Source organism: Charadrius vociferus, unplaced genomic scaffold (assembly GCF_000708025.1).
Source record: "Charadrius vociferus isolate BGI_N301 unplaced genomic scaffold, ASM70802v2 scaffold325, whole genome shotgun sequence".
Classification (NCBI taxonomy): domain Eukaryota; kingdom Metazoa; phylum Chordata; class Aves; order Charadriiformes; family Charadriidae; genus Charadrius; species Charadrius vociferus.
The window spans coordinates 3,099,404-3,114,861 of record NW_009648526.1 but is presented as its reverse complement, the minus strand read 5'-3'; the positions used below and the strand labels follow the sequence as shown (position 1 = coordinate 3,114,861).

The 15,458-nt window shown below is 38.0% G+C and overlaps 1 protein-coding gene across 1 annotated transcript in view; it reads right to left on the bottom strand.

Moving 5' to 3' along the window:
* The window catches only part of LOC104287110 (myocardial zonula adherens protein-like), a 51,574-nt gene that overhangs the window by 3,492 nt on the left and 32,624 nt on the right, over positions 1–15,458 (bottom strand). The window contains exons 12-13 of the mRNA XM_009885773.1: positions 10,063–10,146; positions 9,534–9,634 (exon numbers count right to left, since the gene is read on the bottom strand). Of these exons, the coding sequence (XP_009884075.1) occupies positions 9,534–9,634; positions 10,063–10,146 (185 nt within the window). The remainder of the gene's footprint in view (positions 1–9,533; positions 9,635–10,062; positions 10,147–15,458) is intronic.

Here is a 15,458-nt window from a genome sequence, read left to right as displayed (position 1 = left end):
CGGACCCGAACGGCCGAGGCGCCCTCTGGCTGAGACGAGCGGCCCCGCCCCTCCTCGGGGAGGGGAGAGGGGGACGAGACGGGGTTCCTCTGGGCGCAGGGATCGGCCCCAGCGGTAGGGACTCCTTTGGGTACATCCACGCAGCCTGAAATAACGTCAGACGTTTGTTTTCTGTCGGCTCGGGCAGTTGTTGCGCGGGGCGGGGAGGAGACCGCGGCTGCCTGGTCAGGGTGGGCCGGGCGCCATGGCGCTCCCGCCGCAGCGCTCCGGCACACCTCGGTCACGGTCAGCGTCCGGCCCCGTGTCACACAACCCTCATTATGGAAACTGACTTAGTGCTCAAGAGACATATCTCAACTTAGCCTGGGTGGGGGAAGTTGTGCAGAGCAGAGGCAGATTGCTGTTGCTGAGCTCAGCGCTCCTCGTATGCTCAAAAAGCTGCAGAAGCTTAAATGTATCTTACATTATTATTTTGCATTTTCACTGATGAAAGCCATGCCATTTCCATGTGCTTGAGTAGCTTCTAGCAGAGCATCAATTCCTATTTAGAACTCCAGGTTTCACTTTCAGAGATTTGTTAAAGTTTTCTTTGCATGGCATTTTTTAACGTGTGTATGCATGATACAGAGACTGAATATAGAAACTGGGACTGTAGTATAACGTTGGCCTGCTTACTCCAGACTTTCCTAACTGGTAGAAGCGCCATGAGCTTCAGTAAGTGCACTCCGTCTAGTAGTAATACAGTCCTTAGCAGAATGGCAGTTCCCAGGTGGCAGATATCAGCCTTTTAAAGTTGATCCCAGTGGAGGGTTCTTGATCCAAGTACTAGTACAGAGGCACATTTCTCAGAGATTGTTAAAACAGTTGTTTTATGAACAGGATGAGCGGAGGGCCTACCCCGGAGGGACTGGAGGAGGAAGCGCGTTAAAATGGCTGCCCGCCCCTTTGTTTGCTCAGCTGGAGGGTGAATGGGAAGGCTGAGGGCCAGGGGAAATGAGATTAATCAAGTAGGCAGCTACCCATGGAAAAAAATACCACGATCAGGGTGAGAAAAGCCAAGTTGAGTGAGTAGTTGAAGAGACCGTTTCATTGTCTGTTTTGCACAACCTGGATCATCTCCTGTGGAAAATCCCGCAGGGAGTTTTCCCTAAGAGTTCAGGGAAGAGGAAATCACTGTGAGTTTTTCTCACCAGAAGATCACCCACTGTTCAAGGACGCAAGTTCTCTTGAGTTGCTGCCTATGTAATGCAGGCTTAAGTTATGCCATCTATGTTACCTGCTTTATCTTGCTTTTTAACCTCTCACCCGTGCAGACGGGAGAAAGTGGGAAGGCTGGGCATGGAAACAGAGCACTGCTGCTGCCTGCGTGGAAGTGACTCTAGAAGGAACGGTCTCATTAGACCACGGCTCTGCACTTACATGATGATGGTTCACCTCAGTTCAACTGCTGTTACTACATGTAGAGAAAGGCAATGCCAGTATTTACAGCAGGTTTCAGCTAATGTACTAAAATGCATAAACACAGAAAAATGGAGCAAAAACCGAAGAGAATAAAGTCCTAATAACATGACTGCTGGGAATCACGACTGATCATTCTATGGCCTCACTTGGAATACCATTGACCAAGTCTGTATTTGTCCAAGGTCATTGGGAAGGAATATTGTTCATCTTTACAGTTCGGGAGTGTTAAATTTTGGAATACCATAGTCTGTTTACAGGCAACACACGGTTCCAGAATGCTGAACAAATAGCTGAACTTTGGAACGTGCCAAAAAGAAAAAATATTCTTGCTTATGGATCAATGGGCAGCATGTAGATACAAAGCAATCTAGCTAGTATCAATTTAGCCACAAATGTGAAGAAGAAAAATAGATTTAAGCTTTCTCAGTCAAAGAACAGAAGTATGGAGCACTTGTGGGACTGAGGAAAATTACATACTTAGGCATTCGCCCAGGGGCAAAATACAGGTGTGTAGGAAAATTCTCACTAGCCACACTAAATATGAGTAATCACCATCCAGCAATACCTACTGCAGGTTTAGTCCTAGGAATTTGCTCTTGCTTCTCTCAGAAGACTGACACACTCATTATTTGCAGTGCACAGTCATATTTTAATCAGTTTCCTCAGCATTCTTGGCCTTTTCGATTAGAAGCTTTATTTTGTATCACTTTCTTGAATATTTTGATCAGCATTCATGTGAGCTAAGTATATAACAAAACTGGGTTTTTAATTATTTCTTACATAATGGGCTTTCCTGTGTTTCTCACTTAGGCCATTATCTCAAGACCTATTACTAGATACATTTTGCAGTCCGTCTGTTTTCTGTCATTAGATACCTAGAGTTAAATATAATTTATTCTGCAATAGCATGGGCGAAATTACTATGCAATTTAGTATTATTTCTACAAGAAAACTAAATTATTAGAATGACAAAAAGAAAATCAGGTATACTAACAAAAAAGAATAAGCTGCATGAAAAAAAAAAAGAACAGAAAGCAAGGTGTGACCCAGGAGCATTCATCTTTGTATATAGTATAGCTAAAAAGAAAGGTATTCAAATAACTAAGTAACCTATTCTAGCATAGATTTTTTTAAATAGATTACACCAGTTACAAGGAACACTACATCAGACATTTGTGTCTGAACTGTTAGTATTTCTGTTTAATCAATGCCAGTTACGACTAGGCTGATATATTGTAGTCATCTGACATTTCGGGAGAGATGGCCACGAAGTACAACTGGCTGAATTTGTTCAGGTGTTTCTCCTGTCAGAAATATCTGAGTCTGCACAAAATTGGTATTAAAAGTACAACTACCACTCTTGCTTCTTTTCTGTTAAAAGTATCATTTCCATTGTCCTTTTCTTCTTTCTTTAACTTTACAAATATAAAAACGTTACTTCTTTTAACTAGGAAAAGGGGCAAAAGAGATGTTAGAATCTAGGTTTTGAGGGGGGAAAAACTACTTTTGCAGTTCCTGTACTCCTAGGTGGAAATATTGAGGGACAGGAGGAGAGGAGTCAAGCCACATGTACAAAATAAACCATCCCCAAAATAACAGAAAAAATGGCATGAATTCTTGGAATTAAAATCAATAATTTTAATTTCATCTAAAAAACCACTTTAATTAGCATGACGTACCTTTGAAGTAATTAACTTTATTTTCTTTAATTTAAAGAGAATAACTCCTCAATAACCTTCTTTCTCTAAAAAAGCCCCAAACGCTTCAAAAGCGATCCTATATATGCTTATACCTACAGACGTACTTTTTTACATATGGGAAGCAACTGTCAGATTATTGTAGCACACACCACACACCTTTACAGAATCTTGTAACCTCATAGATGTTCACTTCTACGTATTTTCTCTTTAATCAACCAGGTCCCTTTTTCTTTTGAAATTTTTCACATACCTTAAGTTGTAGATGGCTGCTATCACCTTGTTTTTCTGTGTTTCTTCCATGTTCTAGTGCTTGAGGTAGGGCTGGAAGGCCTTAACGCATCAGGTCTCTTAAGCACATTCTTCTTTTACACATGCAAATAGCCCCAAGTGCTGAGTGGGAATGAAATAAAATCTAAGTGGAATGAAACTCACAGCATGCACATCTCCATTCTGTGAAGCAGGGATTTCCTGTACAGAATTACAGCCTAACGCTGCAGAGGGAACATACTTCATATGTATTTGCTCATCTGTCCATGTCTAAAAGTCTTCAGATGTCAAAACAAGGATTCAAAGCCTCTCCGAAAAGCGTTAGCATCCAAATCCCAGAATCCCATGTTGTAGGTTCTACACTGAGCATTGCTGATCTCAGCATGATTTTATGAGGTCCTTTTGGCAATCTGTACTGAATACATGTACACAGGGAAGCATTACTCAAGTAAAAAACTTCATTTTCTTCAGCTGAGCATTGCAAACCACTAACACTGCGATTGTCATGTTTGCATGACCTTTTCTTACTTAGTTGACATGTAGATTGTTTCACTGTGACAGTCTTAAACATAAATCTCTATTATCAGTGAGTGGATACAAACTGTAAAAAAAGGTGGGCCATGGTCATCCCAATCTTATCATGCTGAAGCCTGGAGAGCATCATCCCAGATATACTCAGATGTTATCCATGGGATCTGAAGTTGTCAGGTTTTTTTGCAAGAGCTGCGCTGCCCAGTTCTTGTTTATCCTGTGCAAGTCAATAGTTCTTTATTTCATAAAAGAGTTCATCTACTTTTGTTACTTGGCTTTGAGAAGAGTCTTTAGTCTTTAGCAAGGGAGTGTCTTCCTGTTCTCAAGAGCCCGTCTGCCAAAGGAAACACTGACAAGAACATCAAGGCTCCAGAGGAACCCCTTTTGCATTCATACATAAACAAGATTGTGTAAAGTAAGAGTTTGCAAGGTTTTCAGGTAAGTTTATTTCTAAATGAATGTTGGCACAACAAAATAGAAAGTTTAAATACAGTATTTATTACAATTTATCCTTTTCAAGTCCTACCTACAGGATGTATTAAAAGCATACAACATAACTACATTATTTATACAGCATATATGAAAACTGTATCCCAAAATACCTTCCAGAGTATCTGGAACAAACCACAAAAGAATACTTATCATTGTACAAATGCAGTCATACAATTGACTTATATTTAATGCACTTTCTGGGACCTATCTACATGGCTTTTATTAATGTTTACGGAAATTTTAACTAGTTTCTAATGTTATAGTACTAATTAACCCAATCTCAAATTGACAACGCTTATACTGAATTGTTACAGTCTTTTCAGTCACGTTTATTGCTATATATACTAATTTACATTGCTGCTCATTTGACTGGAAAGCTCTACATCTTCATGTAACAATTATGTAAATACTGTTTCTCTCCTGTTCTTCACAGTTAAATTTAGACCAGTAGTCCCATCAAATGATGGTCATCCAGCTCATTGCATGTCAAAATGCTCTTAAAATATAGACTTAAACTCTTACTTGGTTTAGAAAAAAAAACAAACAACTTATTTCAAGTAGTCAAGACAGAATTTATACAGAAAACTTTTACTGGAAAAATTCAACACCTTGCTGCAGTCTTGAGCAGAGGATCATCATTTTGCAAGTCTCAGAGTTAAAATACCTTGCAGTATTTTCAGAGGAGATCCTCAGGAGCGTATTAAAAGTAGAATGAACTTCCTTTTGAAGTCTGTGTCAAAGCAGCATTTTGATACTTCATCCTGCCCTGTCCTACCATTCACTGAGCACCTCACAGTCATCAGGTTCTTTTTTCTGAATTCTGGCTAAAAACAGAAGGATAAAGTATGTTTACTTATTTAAACTTGTCAGTTAAAGTCTTTTACAGCAACATGCATTTCCTCTCATCTATAAATATCACCTTCATCCATTCATCTTAAGTTTGAAGGTAACTTTCACAAACTATGGTTCAGAATTAAATTCCTGAAATACAGAGGGACTATTTGGACACAAAAAAAGCTAGAAGACGTTATGTCATGAACGCAAGCTGCATCTCCAATGGAGATTAATATGGCCAACTGTGAGTAGATTTTGGTGTCTTTCTCTTCAAACACGGATACTGTCCAAATATTTGCTGTTATCAGCCACTAGAGGGGGATAGTATTACACAAGTACAAAGCTTACTCCTGAAATGAGTTGGGTCATTACCCATCATCTTTTGCGTTCATCAACATACACTTCCAATTTAAATGTTTTCTCTTTTAGAGTTTCACTTCATGATCTTAGTTGTTCATAACCCTAATCCATTTAGTTATTGCTTAAAGTAACTGTTATTTGGGAACTTTGTTCAGCAAACTTAGTCTCCCAAATTCACTCAAGCATCCAAACTTCAATCAAAAATCCCCTATGCACTGTTAAGACTACAGCCTCTCCACGTGTCAGCTGTTTCCATGCCTTTGGTGTTCGGGTACAAGACAATTCCTCTGCTTTGGATAACAAGAGGGTGCTTTGTCTGAGGACTGTTGTTACGGGGAGCAGGCTTTATATTCAGGGACCTTCTCTTCAAGCCCTTTCCCACTCCGGAGGTTTTGCATCTCTAAGAGAAGAGAAGCTATTTAAGCAAGTGTGTGGTATCATACCTGTTTACTAATGTGACAGCTGGAGGGTTTTCTTTGCCCTTTTGGTATCTATGAGATCTTTTGCACTCCCTCATCACATGCAAAGTAAACAGAGTTTCCTTTTAGAGCTATTAAAGCTAACAATGTATTTTTTTAATTATTCTTTTAAAAAGAAACATTAAAGTAGCTGTTAATGTTTGCAGCTTCTATACCAGTGAAGATCACAGGCTTCCTTCACATGGCACATAATTTACTTTTTTGTTAATGGCTTTAATTGCAATTATTTCTTCAATTTTGTGCATAGTACAATCCATTATATTGTGTTTGACTTTTTAGAAAGAATGACCATTTTAAGTTCTCAGGAGCTGAACAGGTTGCGAGGAAAAAATAGCTTATGTGCAAAGAGAATGATGTGAACACAAAAGCTTAGAGAAGTTTGAGCTTCCCATTATTTTGTATATGCTTTGATTATATCAAGCAATTCATGTTCACGCAAGATACCTGTGCCACATCAAAACATCCTTCAATCCATCCTCCAATACAGGCCTCTTTATTTAGTAGTTCCACAGCACAGCTACAGAATAAACAAAGTTCTCTAAAAAATTCAGAAACCCCTGAAATAATGCAGGAATAAGATTTGGATTATGAGGTCAATATTATTATTTTAAGTACAACTCTACTGAGTATACTTGATTTGAATAGACAGTACTGAATTTAAGAACTTGCATTAGACTGGAGATAAAAGCAATCACTTTGTAAAGCCCTGTGGCAAGGCGAGTACCTCCTGGGATTGACGTTCAATGCAAGAGCAATATTAATCATACAAAACGTAAGTTGTTTGTTTTCTATAGCAGTTACTGTAATTAGAAAAATGCCCTTCATTCATGTTACCAGAACTACAAGAAAATATTCATAATCCATATTATTTCACTAAGACTGGGAAATCAAAACAAGATATAAAAAAATACCCTACATATACATTTAAGTAAGGTTAAGATTTTAAGTGCTTTGGGAAAAAAAAAACAACCCACCTATTCAAAAATCAAAATCCTGATTCAGGATTGCTATTGCTGTAGGAATTGCAGGGACTGCTGCAGGTTGCTGTAGGCAAGATTCTGTTTAATGAAAATTCCTTCTTCTAATGGAAAAGTAAATAAAAAGAAGTGACAGGGATTTTCCTACACAATTACTATTGAATGAATTGTGACTCTATCCCATGACTGAGAAAGTGCAAACCAGTGCCTCAGTCCAACAAAGCAAAATCCTTTATAATCTGCTCTATCGGTTACTGTTTTGAGCAACAAACATGACATTCATCTGCAAGCACTGAGGGAATTGTTTGAAACAGCCCAGTCGCATCTCTCCCTCCCAGCAAAAGAGTGCTGGTCACAAGTGAACTTCCTCCAGGTGAACAGAGCCCCCGAGTATACCAGGTCTCTATGACAGGTGCAAACAGCCCTCACATTTGTACACAGGCAAAGGCGGAACTTTCAGACTAATGCCCTCTGCCAGCATAGTTTCAGATACTGCTTCTAATAGTAGTGAAAATAAAATATATTAGAGCTTCATTACACAAACAGAATTACAACACAATTGAAGAAAAAAAAACTGTACAGCAACACAACTCCTTCCTTACAGGTATTTGAAATGACACATTGCACTAGATAGCTTCTAAAGAAGCAGTATTGACTGCTGTTTCACTTATCCCACTTCTTCCATATCCCCCTCACAGTTAATGCCAGTAGTAACTTCAGATACGAAGTCACTAAAAAGCTGCTTTCGGGATAAATTTAGCAAGACTCCATGCTGCTGTTCTTCTCTATGACTTGATAAAAATTTATCTAATCAAGCTGCAAAGGCGCAAGATATTTGCTTGTATTTAGAAAGCATGTTGACTCGAACGCTCAAGATGTACTGTTCTTTGTGCTAAATTCCAACACTCTCTTGAAGGGCGTGTATGTCCTCACCGGCCTTGCACTTTCAGGAGATCTTCTGTTCTCAGTACTTATACTGTTAAGGAGACAAGAAAAAGCTTACAGAGTTAATGTCAGAGTATCAGACAGCTGGCCTAGAAATGCCACAGCAATGAACTTGTGCCTTGGTATTGATATTGACAGGCTAAAATTAAACTATTCAGTGTATCAGATATGTTCCATATTTCTTTTCTATAATGCTACAAAGAATATTTGATAAGAACCGTGGCAGATACTGACAAGTTTAGATGCAGGCATCTGCTGGAGCTCATATTGGAATGTCCAATACAGCCATTAGGACTAAGGATCCTGTAACAATAAAGACAGCAATATTATATTTAAGAACATCTAAGAATTGTGAGGAGTAATTCCATAAAATCTAAACTGCATAGAGGTAAACTGCATAGAGATAAATCTCACAAATAGGAAAAATATCAGATAAGTAGGGACTGTGGTTACATACAGAGAGGTCCCAGAAAGGACTAAAAGGACAGCTTTCTGTTGGCACCCTGAGTGAAAACCACTGGTTTTGAGGTTTCAAAACTCATGCCATTAAAATACGCTCTCTAGGCTGAACACTGAAATGAGCATATTTTTAAAACGGGAAGAAAATTTTAGTTTGTATTGCAGCTTGCTGATTTCATATGCTAATTTACATTCCTCAAACTAAATGACTTAATTTGCAGGTCAGTTAAGATGAACAAGTTTACTTGTTGGTAGTAGAAGTAATGTGCAATGGTCCTCCTTACCTTACCGTTTTGGTTTCTCTTTTGCCCTTCCCTGTGGTGACTTGTTGAGGGAGGACTCAAGTGCAAGTCCATAGCCTTGCTCCCAGGGCTCAGTGCAACCCTGGTGCAGTGTTCAGGGCAGAGAAAGGGGAGGCACAATACCTGGATCTTTACAAAGCCAGGCTACAGACCCACTGGCCACCACAGATGAGAGCCAACCATTCCAATGCAGAAGTGGTAATGTTACCACGCTGTTTACTTGGCAATCTTCCACCTAGCGCTAGGGTGTCTCCAGAAATTGCTGCAGCCCTCAGCTGTTACTGTTGGTATTACCTGCTCTTTAAATTGCTCCTGGACACATCTCCCAGCACACAAAGAATAAAACATGCATGAAGCCAGCCTTAACCAGCCCCAGGGTAGAGATGTCCATTGTCTTCTGCTGTGCTGCCAGCAGACACATTTCATGAACATTTCCCATATTTCACAAAGTCAGATCTCTTGCCTTCTAGCTTTACTCCCTGCTTAAATCACGTTACTGTAAATAAGTGCTCCCCAAGAGTTTGCAATATGTTTGCATCTTTAAAATAGATCCTAATCCACAAGTCATTGAAGAACACTACACCTAGTAGATGTTCTCTTGAAAACTTAGGGAAATTTTGCAAAATTCCACAATTCACCGTAACAGTTTATTAGCACAATGGTTTACAGCACCAATAAGGGACATTATGAAGAAGTTTCCTATGAACAAGCAGAAAAAGTAAATACCTGTATGGAAGATCACATTCTACACCAGTATCTCTAGTTTCTATATTGGTCTTTGGTTGGTTTTCCATTAAGTAGTCCAATTTATCTTGTAATTCTTTGTTCTGGAAAACAGTAATTTTCATCATGAGTTTATTTTATTTAAATTATGTTAATTAAACAAGGAAATAAAATTGCACATTGGCTTATCCCCACAAGAAATAATGTAAAAGTATTTATTGAAAAAGTACAAGAATCCTTACTTCTGGGAAAAAATATAAATGAAATCAACAGTTTTATTCAGAAGCTTCTGTTTTAAGTAATTATAATACTGTTATAAAATTGTATGTTAAGAAACTTAGCATGACTATTGAGACTTTGTATTACATACATTCCTCATGTGACTGGTGTCATAATTTTGATTTCCATACTGAAAAGCAGCAAATATATATAGTAAATATGCATCCAGATAACATCAGGTGACATTGAAACAAATTTTATTTGGTTTCATAAAATAATCACAATAATATAAAGTTAAAAAGGAATGCCTTACCTCACATTCTAAGAAAGAAATTTTTTCTAAAAGCTGTATTATAAATAATTCCTTTTCTTTTACTTTCTTCCTTAGCATTTCAATCTATGAAGAAAAAATAAAACAAAGACATTTAATCTAATGGGGATGGGAAGAGGAGGAAAAAGATCCAGATACTACCAGAAGAGAACATGTTTCATTTTACTGTTCAGCAACAATTGAATACCTGTACATATTCACAAACTACTTTAATCCATGGATTAGCTGTCATCCCATACAGTTAGGATCGTTTATATAAAGATGATACTAACATGGCTCCTAAGAATTACTATTTTTCTGGAAAGAGAACGGAAACTCAAACATTGTCATGTAAAAAAAGCAAACTAGAGAAAGCTCCATCTTCAATTCAAAGGCCTTTCCTCTAGTCAATTTAACTACACCCAAAAATACATTGCACATTTGCTAGTTTCTTGAAGGTCTTATTTGTTCGGTTATTTCCTGGCATACCAGACTCCTTGAAAAAAGTGCATTTTCATTTTATACCTAAGGAATGGAAAGAAGTTATTTACAAATGTTCATGGAAATTAAAATAAAGTTAGCTGCACCAGAAGCGTTGCATCTTAATACTGTTCTATATGGAACAGAAGGCAATCTTCCTTATACTCTGTGATTTCTGCTGGTCATAGAGCCATACAACAAGAACGTTTGCATTAAATCTTTCCCTGCTACCAGCACAAGCAGATATTATTACCCAGATTTCATACCAGTCCCTTGCTGCTGGCCCAAAGCTGTTCTGACTGTGTGGAAATGGCTTTCTAAAGCTCCTAAAGCCATAGTTTTCCTTTTCCATTCTTCTGAACCCTTTGCTTAAAGCTAGATTTGCTGTGTGAAGGTCATACTATTATCAGCAATAGTCTAAGAGACCTGTTGATTGGCACAGAGGTCAGCTCCTTTCAGTTGACTGCACTGAGGAGACAATAGCATCTCGTGCAAACAAACTGAATTTTCTCCTCGGACCAAAGGAAAAGTCACTTGTTATTTTCTCTCAACCCCTGTGGACTATACCTACTAAAATAGTGGATAATAAAAAAAGCAAAACAAAACAATAGCTAAATAACAACTTCAATTGTTGCTACTTCCCCAGGAGGCAGTTCAGGTTATTATTCATAGGCAGCCGTAGACATACGCCACTCTACAAGCACAGAAGACAAGGTGCTTCCTATATCTGTAGTTATAGCCTACTTCAGATGCAGAAAGCAGTGTTAAAAATATTTCTAAGGAGAATCATAAGAAGTGCAGTGAAAGATCTGTTTGAAGGAGAAAAGGTATTCTGCGTCATGTTTGCATGCAGGTAGGAACTGGGAGAAGGCAGATTTCCCACTGAGTTTAATGCCCGTGCAAGTCTTGTCCTGTAGCAGCAGCAATGAAAGCTGATAGCAGTGGATAGTCTGTTTGCTTTCGGTGTTAAATGATGTCAGGCCAGTAATTTTTCCAATTAAATTTCAATCAACCTTCCTTAAACAAGCCATTTCAGGTCACACAACATAAAAATCAAAACCCCTATTTTCCCTCTAATAAGTCCATGGGAACATGTCTCTCAACTGAGGTGCTGCAACATCATTAGCTAAACACCTCTCCCTGCTCCACGCCAACTCTCTCTAACAAGGCAGAGCCCAACCAACAACTCCTGCTTTACCAAGCAGTGCATTATCTAAGGCAATTGTCTCCATGATTCATTAAAGTAAATTAAAGATATAAAAAGATTCTGATCTTAAGCCTGAAAGCAGAATCGGAAGTAAACCAAGCTAGCAAATGGATGGTCCACATCACAAATGGAATGCCAGGGTCTGCTGTGCACTGCCTTTAGTAAAGTCTTTATTACTGTGTATATAAAAAGTGCACTCCTTAAAGCTATGTTAGATAAGGAAAGATACTCATTCAAACTGCCGTTACAGCACTAGAAAAGTGTGTATCCCACACATTCCTTCACATTTTTGGGCAATATGCCAACAGTGAAAAAAGCAGATCTATGCCTATAGCTTTTTTATCACAAAAAAACCCTATAAAAATACCTATGCATAATAAAACACAGGTATTTTCTATAAAACTTCACATTAAGTGAGGTAGCTTTATTTTGTCAGTTTATTGATTGGCTATGGGCTTCACTGGTACAATTTTAAGGAAAAACATAAAAAGTATTTGTTAGTAAAAAACGTAGTGGACTTTTACTAAAGTGAATTAGTTTTGTAGAACAGCCAAACCGAAGTCAAGGAAAGCTCAGAATATGTTTTTTCCTGGCAGTCATTATGTTACATTGACATGCAAGAAAGACCATTTGTAAATACTTGGGTCAAATTTTCCATGCACTCTCACCAGTCACTTTTTAACTCTGTATCTTAAAATCATTTTTGTGAAAGAATATTAACCACCCCCTTCAAAACCACCAGTGTAAAATTTTTCAGCATGTCTGGAAACAATGATTAGTAGAAATAGTCGCATCCTGCTAAAACAGAATGATAAAATACTCAAAGGTACAGTAATCAAAGCACAACAGTAGAACTATCACCCTCCCAAAAATTTACTGCTAGGCATTATGAAACACTTCAACCCAAACATACAGAACTATGAAAAAAATGAAGCAAAACAGACCCTTAATTAAAACAAAAAAATGAAAAGTTATAAAACCAAGTCAACTTTAGTCTCCCTGATCTTCAGCTATTACATCTCATTGACACTATGATCAGTTATTAGTTGAAAAAGCTAAAATATAAACTCCATACAGTGTTTTCAGCTGAACAGTTACAGAATATGAGTGCTATCGCCATCCATCTTTCTCAAAATCGTGTATATCTTTTTTCTTTTACTTTTTAAGTGCACGTAAAAACTATCCATGTGATCTAAAGCTATTATCATTTCAGTTTTCAAATCACAGAAACACAAAGCTTGTAGCATTTTCAGAAAATCATAGAACATATTTTGATCTTCACATGTAATTAATGTTTAATTAATTAATTCCAAAGTTAGGACACACCTTTAAACCTACCCACAGGCCTGACATAGATGACACATTAATACTTTGTTTAATAGAATGCCTAAGTAAAGTCAGCTATATCTTCACTGGTTCAAATAGCTTCAGTCCTGCCAATAAATTCTGCTTCAGAAAAGATGAACTGTTCTTTAAGGACTTTCAAGTGGGTCTTCTCTAGTAATATTTAGTTCTCCTACTGTGCATATAAGGATCTAAATTTTAACACTAGTAATCAGTACGACACAAAGACGACTGAATCCAAGCACAGCTATGTGATCAGGAGAGGGGTTTGCCCCGACAGATATCCATCCTGGTTATTGAAAATAATAAACCTCATCAGCTGCCTATTCTGGTTTTTACACCAAAACCAAAATACTTCTGTTTCCAAATAGGTGATGGAATTATCTATGATCGGAAAGCAAGACCAAACTCTTGTGTTTCATAGCCATTTACCTTGTTATATTCACTCTATGATACAAAGGCTCCAAGACATGAAATAACTGTGACAGTAACCATTATTTTTACCAGTATTATGTACAAATAGATTTAGTGTAAGTTAAAATTAACCTTATATTTGTCTATTCTTCACATTGGCTACAGAGACACAACTGCCTAAGGATTTTTTGAGTTATTTTAACTAGAATAGTCTGAAGGCAAAAATGAGGATCGACACCTTAAAATCTAACAGAGAATACAAAGAGGAAGACCTTGACAAACAGCTTTTTCCCCTTCCCAAACACAAACCTGAACTCCAAAAAGACATTTTGTAATCTGGCAGGAATGTTACTGCTTTTACTACTTTTTTGGTTTGGGGTTTTTTTGGGAGATTTTTTTTTTTTTGTAAGAATCTTTTAGGGACTGGCAGATTGAACCATACACAACAGTACTCCCTGCCACATTTTAACATGTTTACATAGTACCAGTCAGAACCGGTTAAATCAGTCTACTTTGTCCCTCTGAAGAGTTCTGCCAGAATTTTAAAATACTCCTCCTCTTCTACAATATGGGGAAGAGACAACGTGGTACTGTATCATCACAGGAACAAAGTCTTAGTCTAGCAGTAAAACAGAATGGAATGATTAGACCATGCAGATTACAGATACGATAAGGCTGTGAACTGGGTAACTTACATAAAAACTTTTGGTGGATCTTTAGAACATTATGAACTCAAGGACACAGCCAGAGACAAAATACGTTCCAGGAGAAATAAATTCAGCAGTAGCTAAAATGAGAGGCTGTTTCAGCACCAGGAAAAAAAAGTCCTGCAGTCCCTGCTCCCCAGATGCAGCAGTCACCCTTTGAGGCCGCTGCAGAAGGAAAGCAGGGCACCCATATTACTTCATACGGGCATGCTGCATCCCCAGACACACAGCCAACTAGTTGTCTCAGCAGCTACTGCAGTACAAGGGCTGAAACAACTTCCAAAGTTAGGACACACCTTTAAACCTACCCACAGGCCTGACATAGATGACACATCCCACCAGAGTAGTTTACTACAAAGAAGTTTATTTCCTGAATACAGACTTGAGTACACATCATCTTATGCCATTAGCACCAGGAGTTAGCAAACCTGATTTGCTTAACCCTTGAGGGGATATGTCACAGGAAACCAGGAAAAACAGAAATAATGTTAGGGGATTAGATTAATATATTACTCTAACATATTACTCTATTAAATAAAATGCAACCTTATTTCAATACATTTATATAAGTCATATCGCATAAAGGAAAAATGATGGTTTCCTCAGACATAGGAATGTAACAAATACGCTGGATCATAACGCTGATATTGGGTAAAAGCACTTCAAAAATAAAATTCATGCTTTGCTACTTAATGTCATTTTTATTTTCCATAAAAATGTTAGTTATGGTAAACTAAAATAAGATAACACTTACAGCACCATAAAACTGTATTGCACAAACCCAAGTCTTGAGAAGGTTTTTGTTTCAAGGAGGTGCATAAAGCAAGAGAACAACTGGCGGGTGACAGACAAATAGATTTTGACTTTTGGTTGAATATAAGGCAAGGAGGAGAGGAGAAGCAATATAGGTCAAACACAATACTGAACTGAGGGCTCAAGTGGCAGCCAGAGTAAGTCTAGGGTCAGAAACAAATCAGTGCAAGCCAAAGACTCTCAACTTCAATGGACTGACTCTTGGATCTAAGTCACTTCTGGACTCACTCCAGACAAAATGATCACCAAGATGTTCCTACATTTTCCTTGCTCAGTGCCCAAGGCCTATAACCCACCTCATCCTTGCTGTGTCTGCAGACTGCCATTTCAGCTCACTGCCAACTCAGCAACTTGCTCCCAAATCTGGCTTTTGCACAACTACCCTCTCAAATTTCTCCATCATTTTCTACCAGCACTATTCAGGTACATTCTTC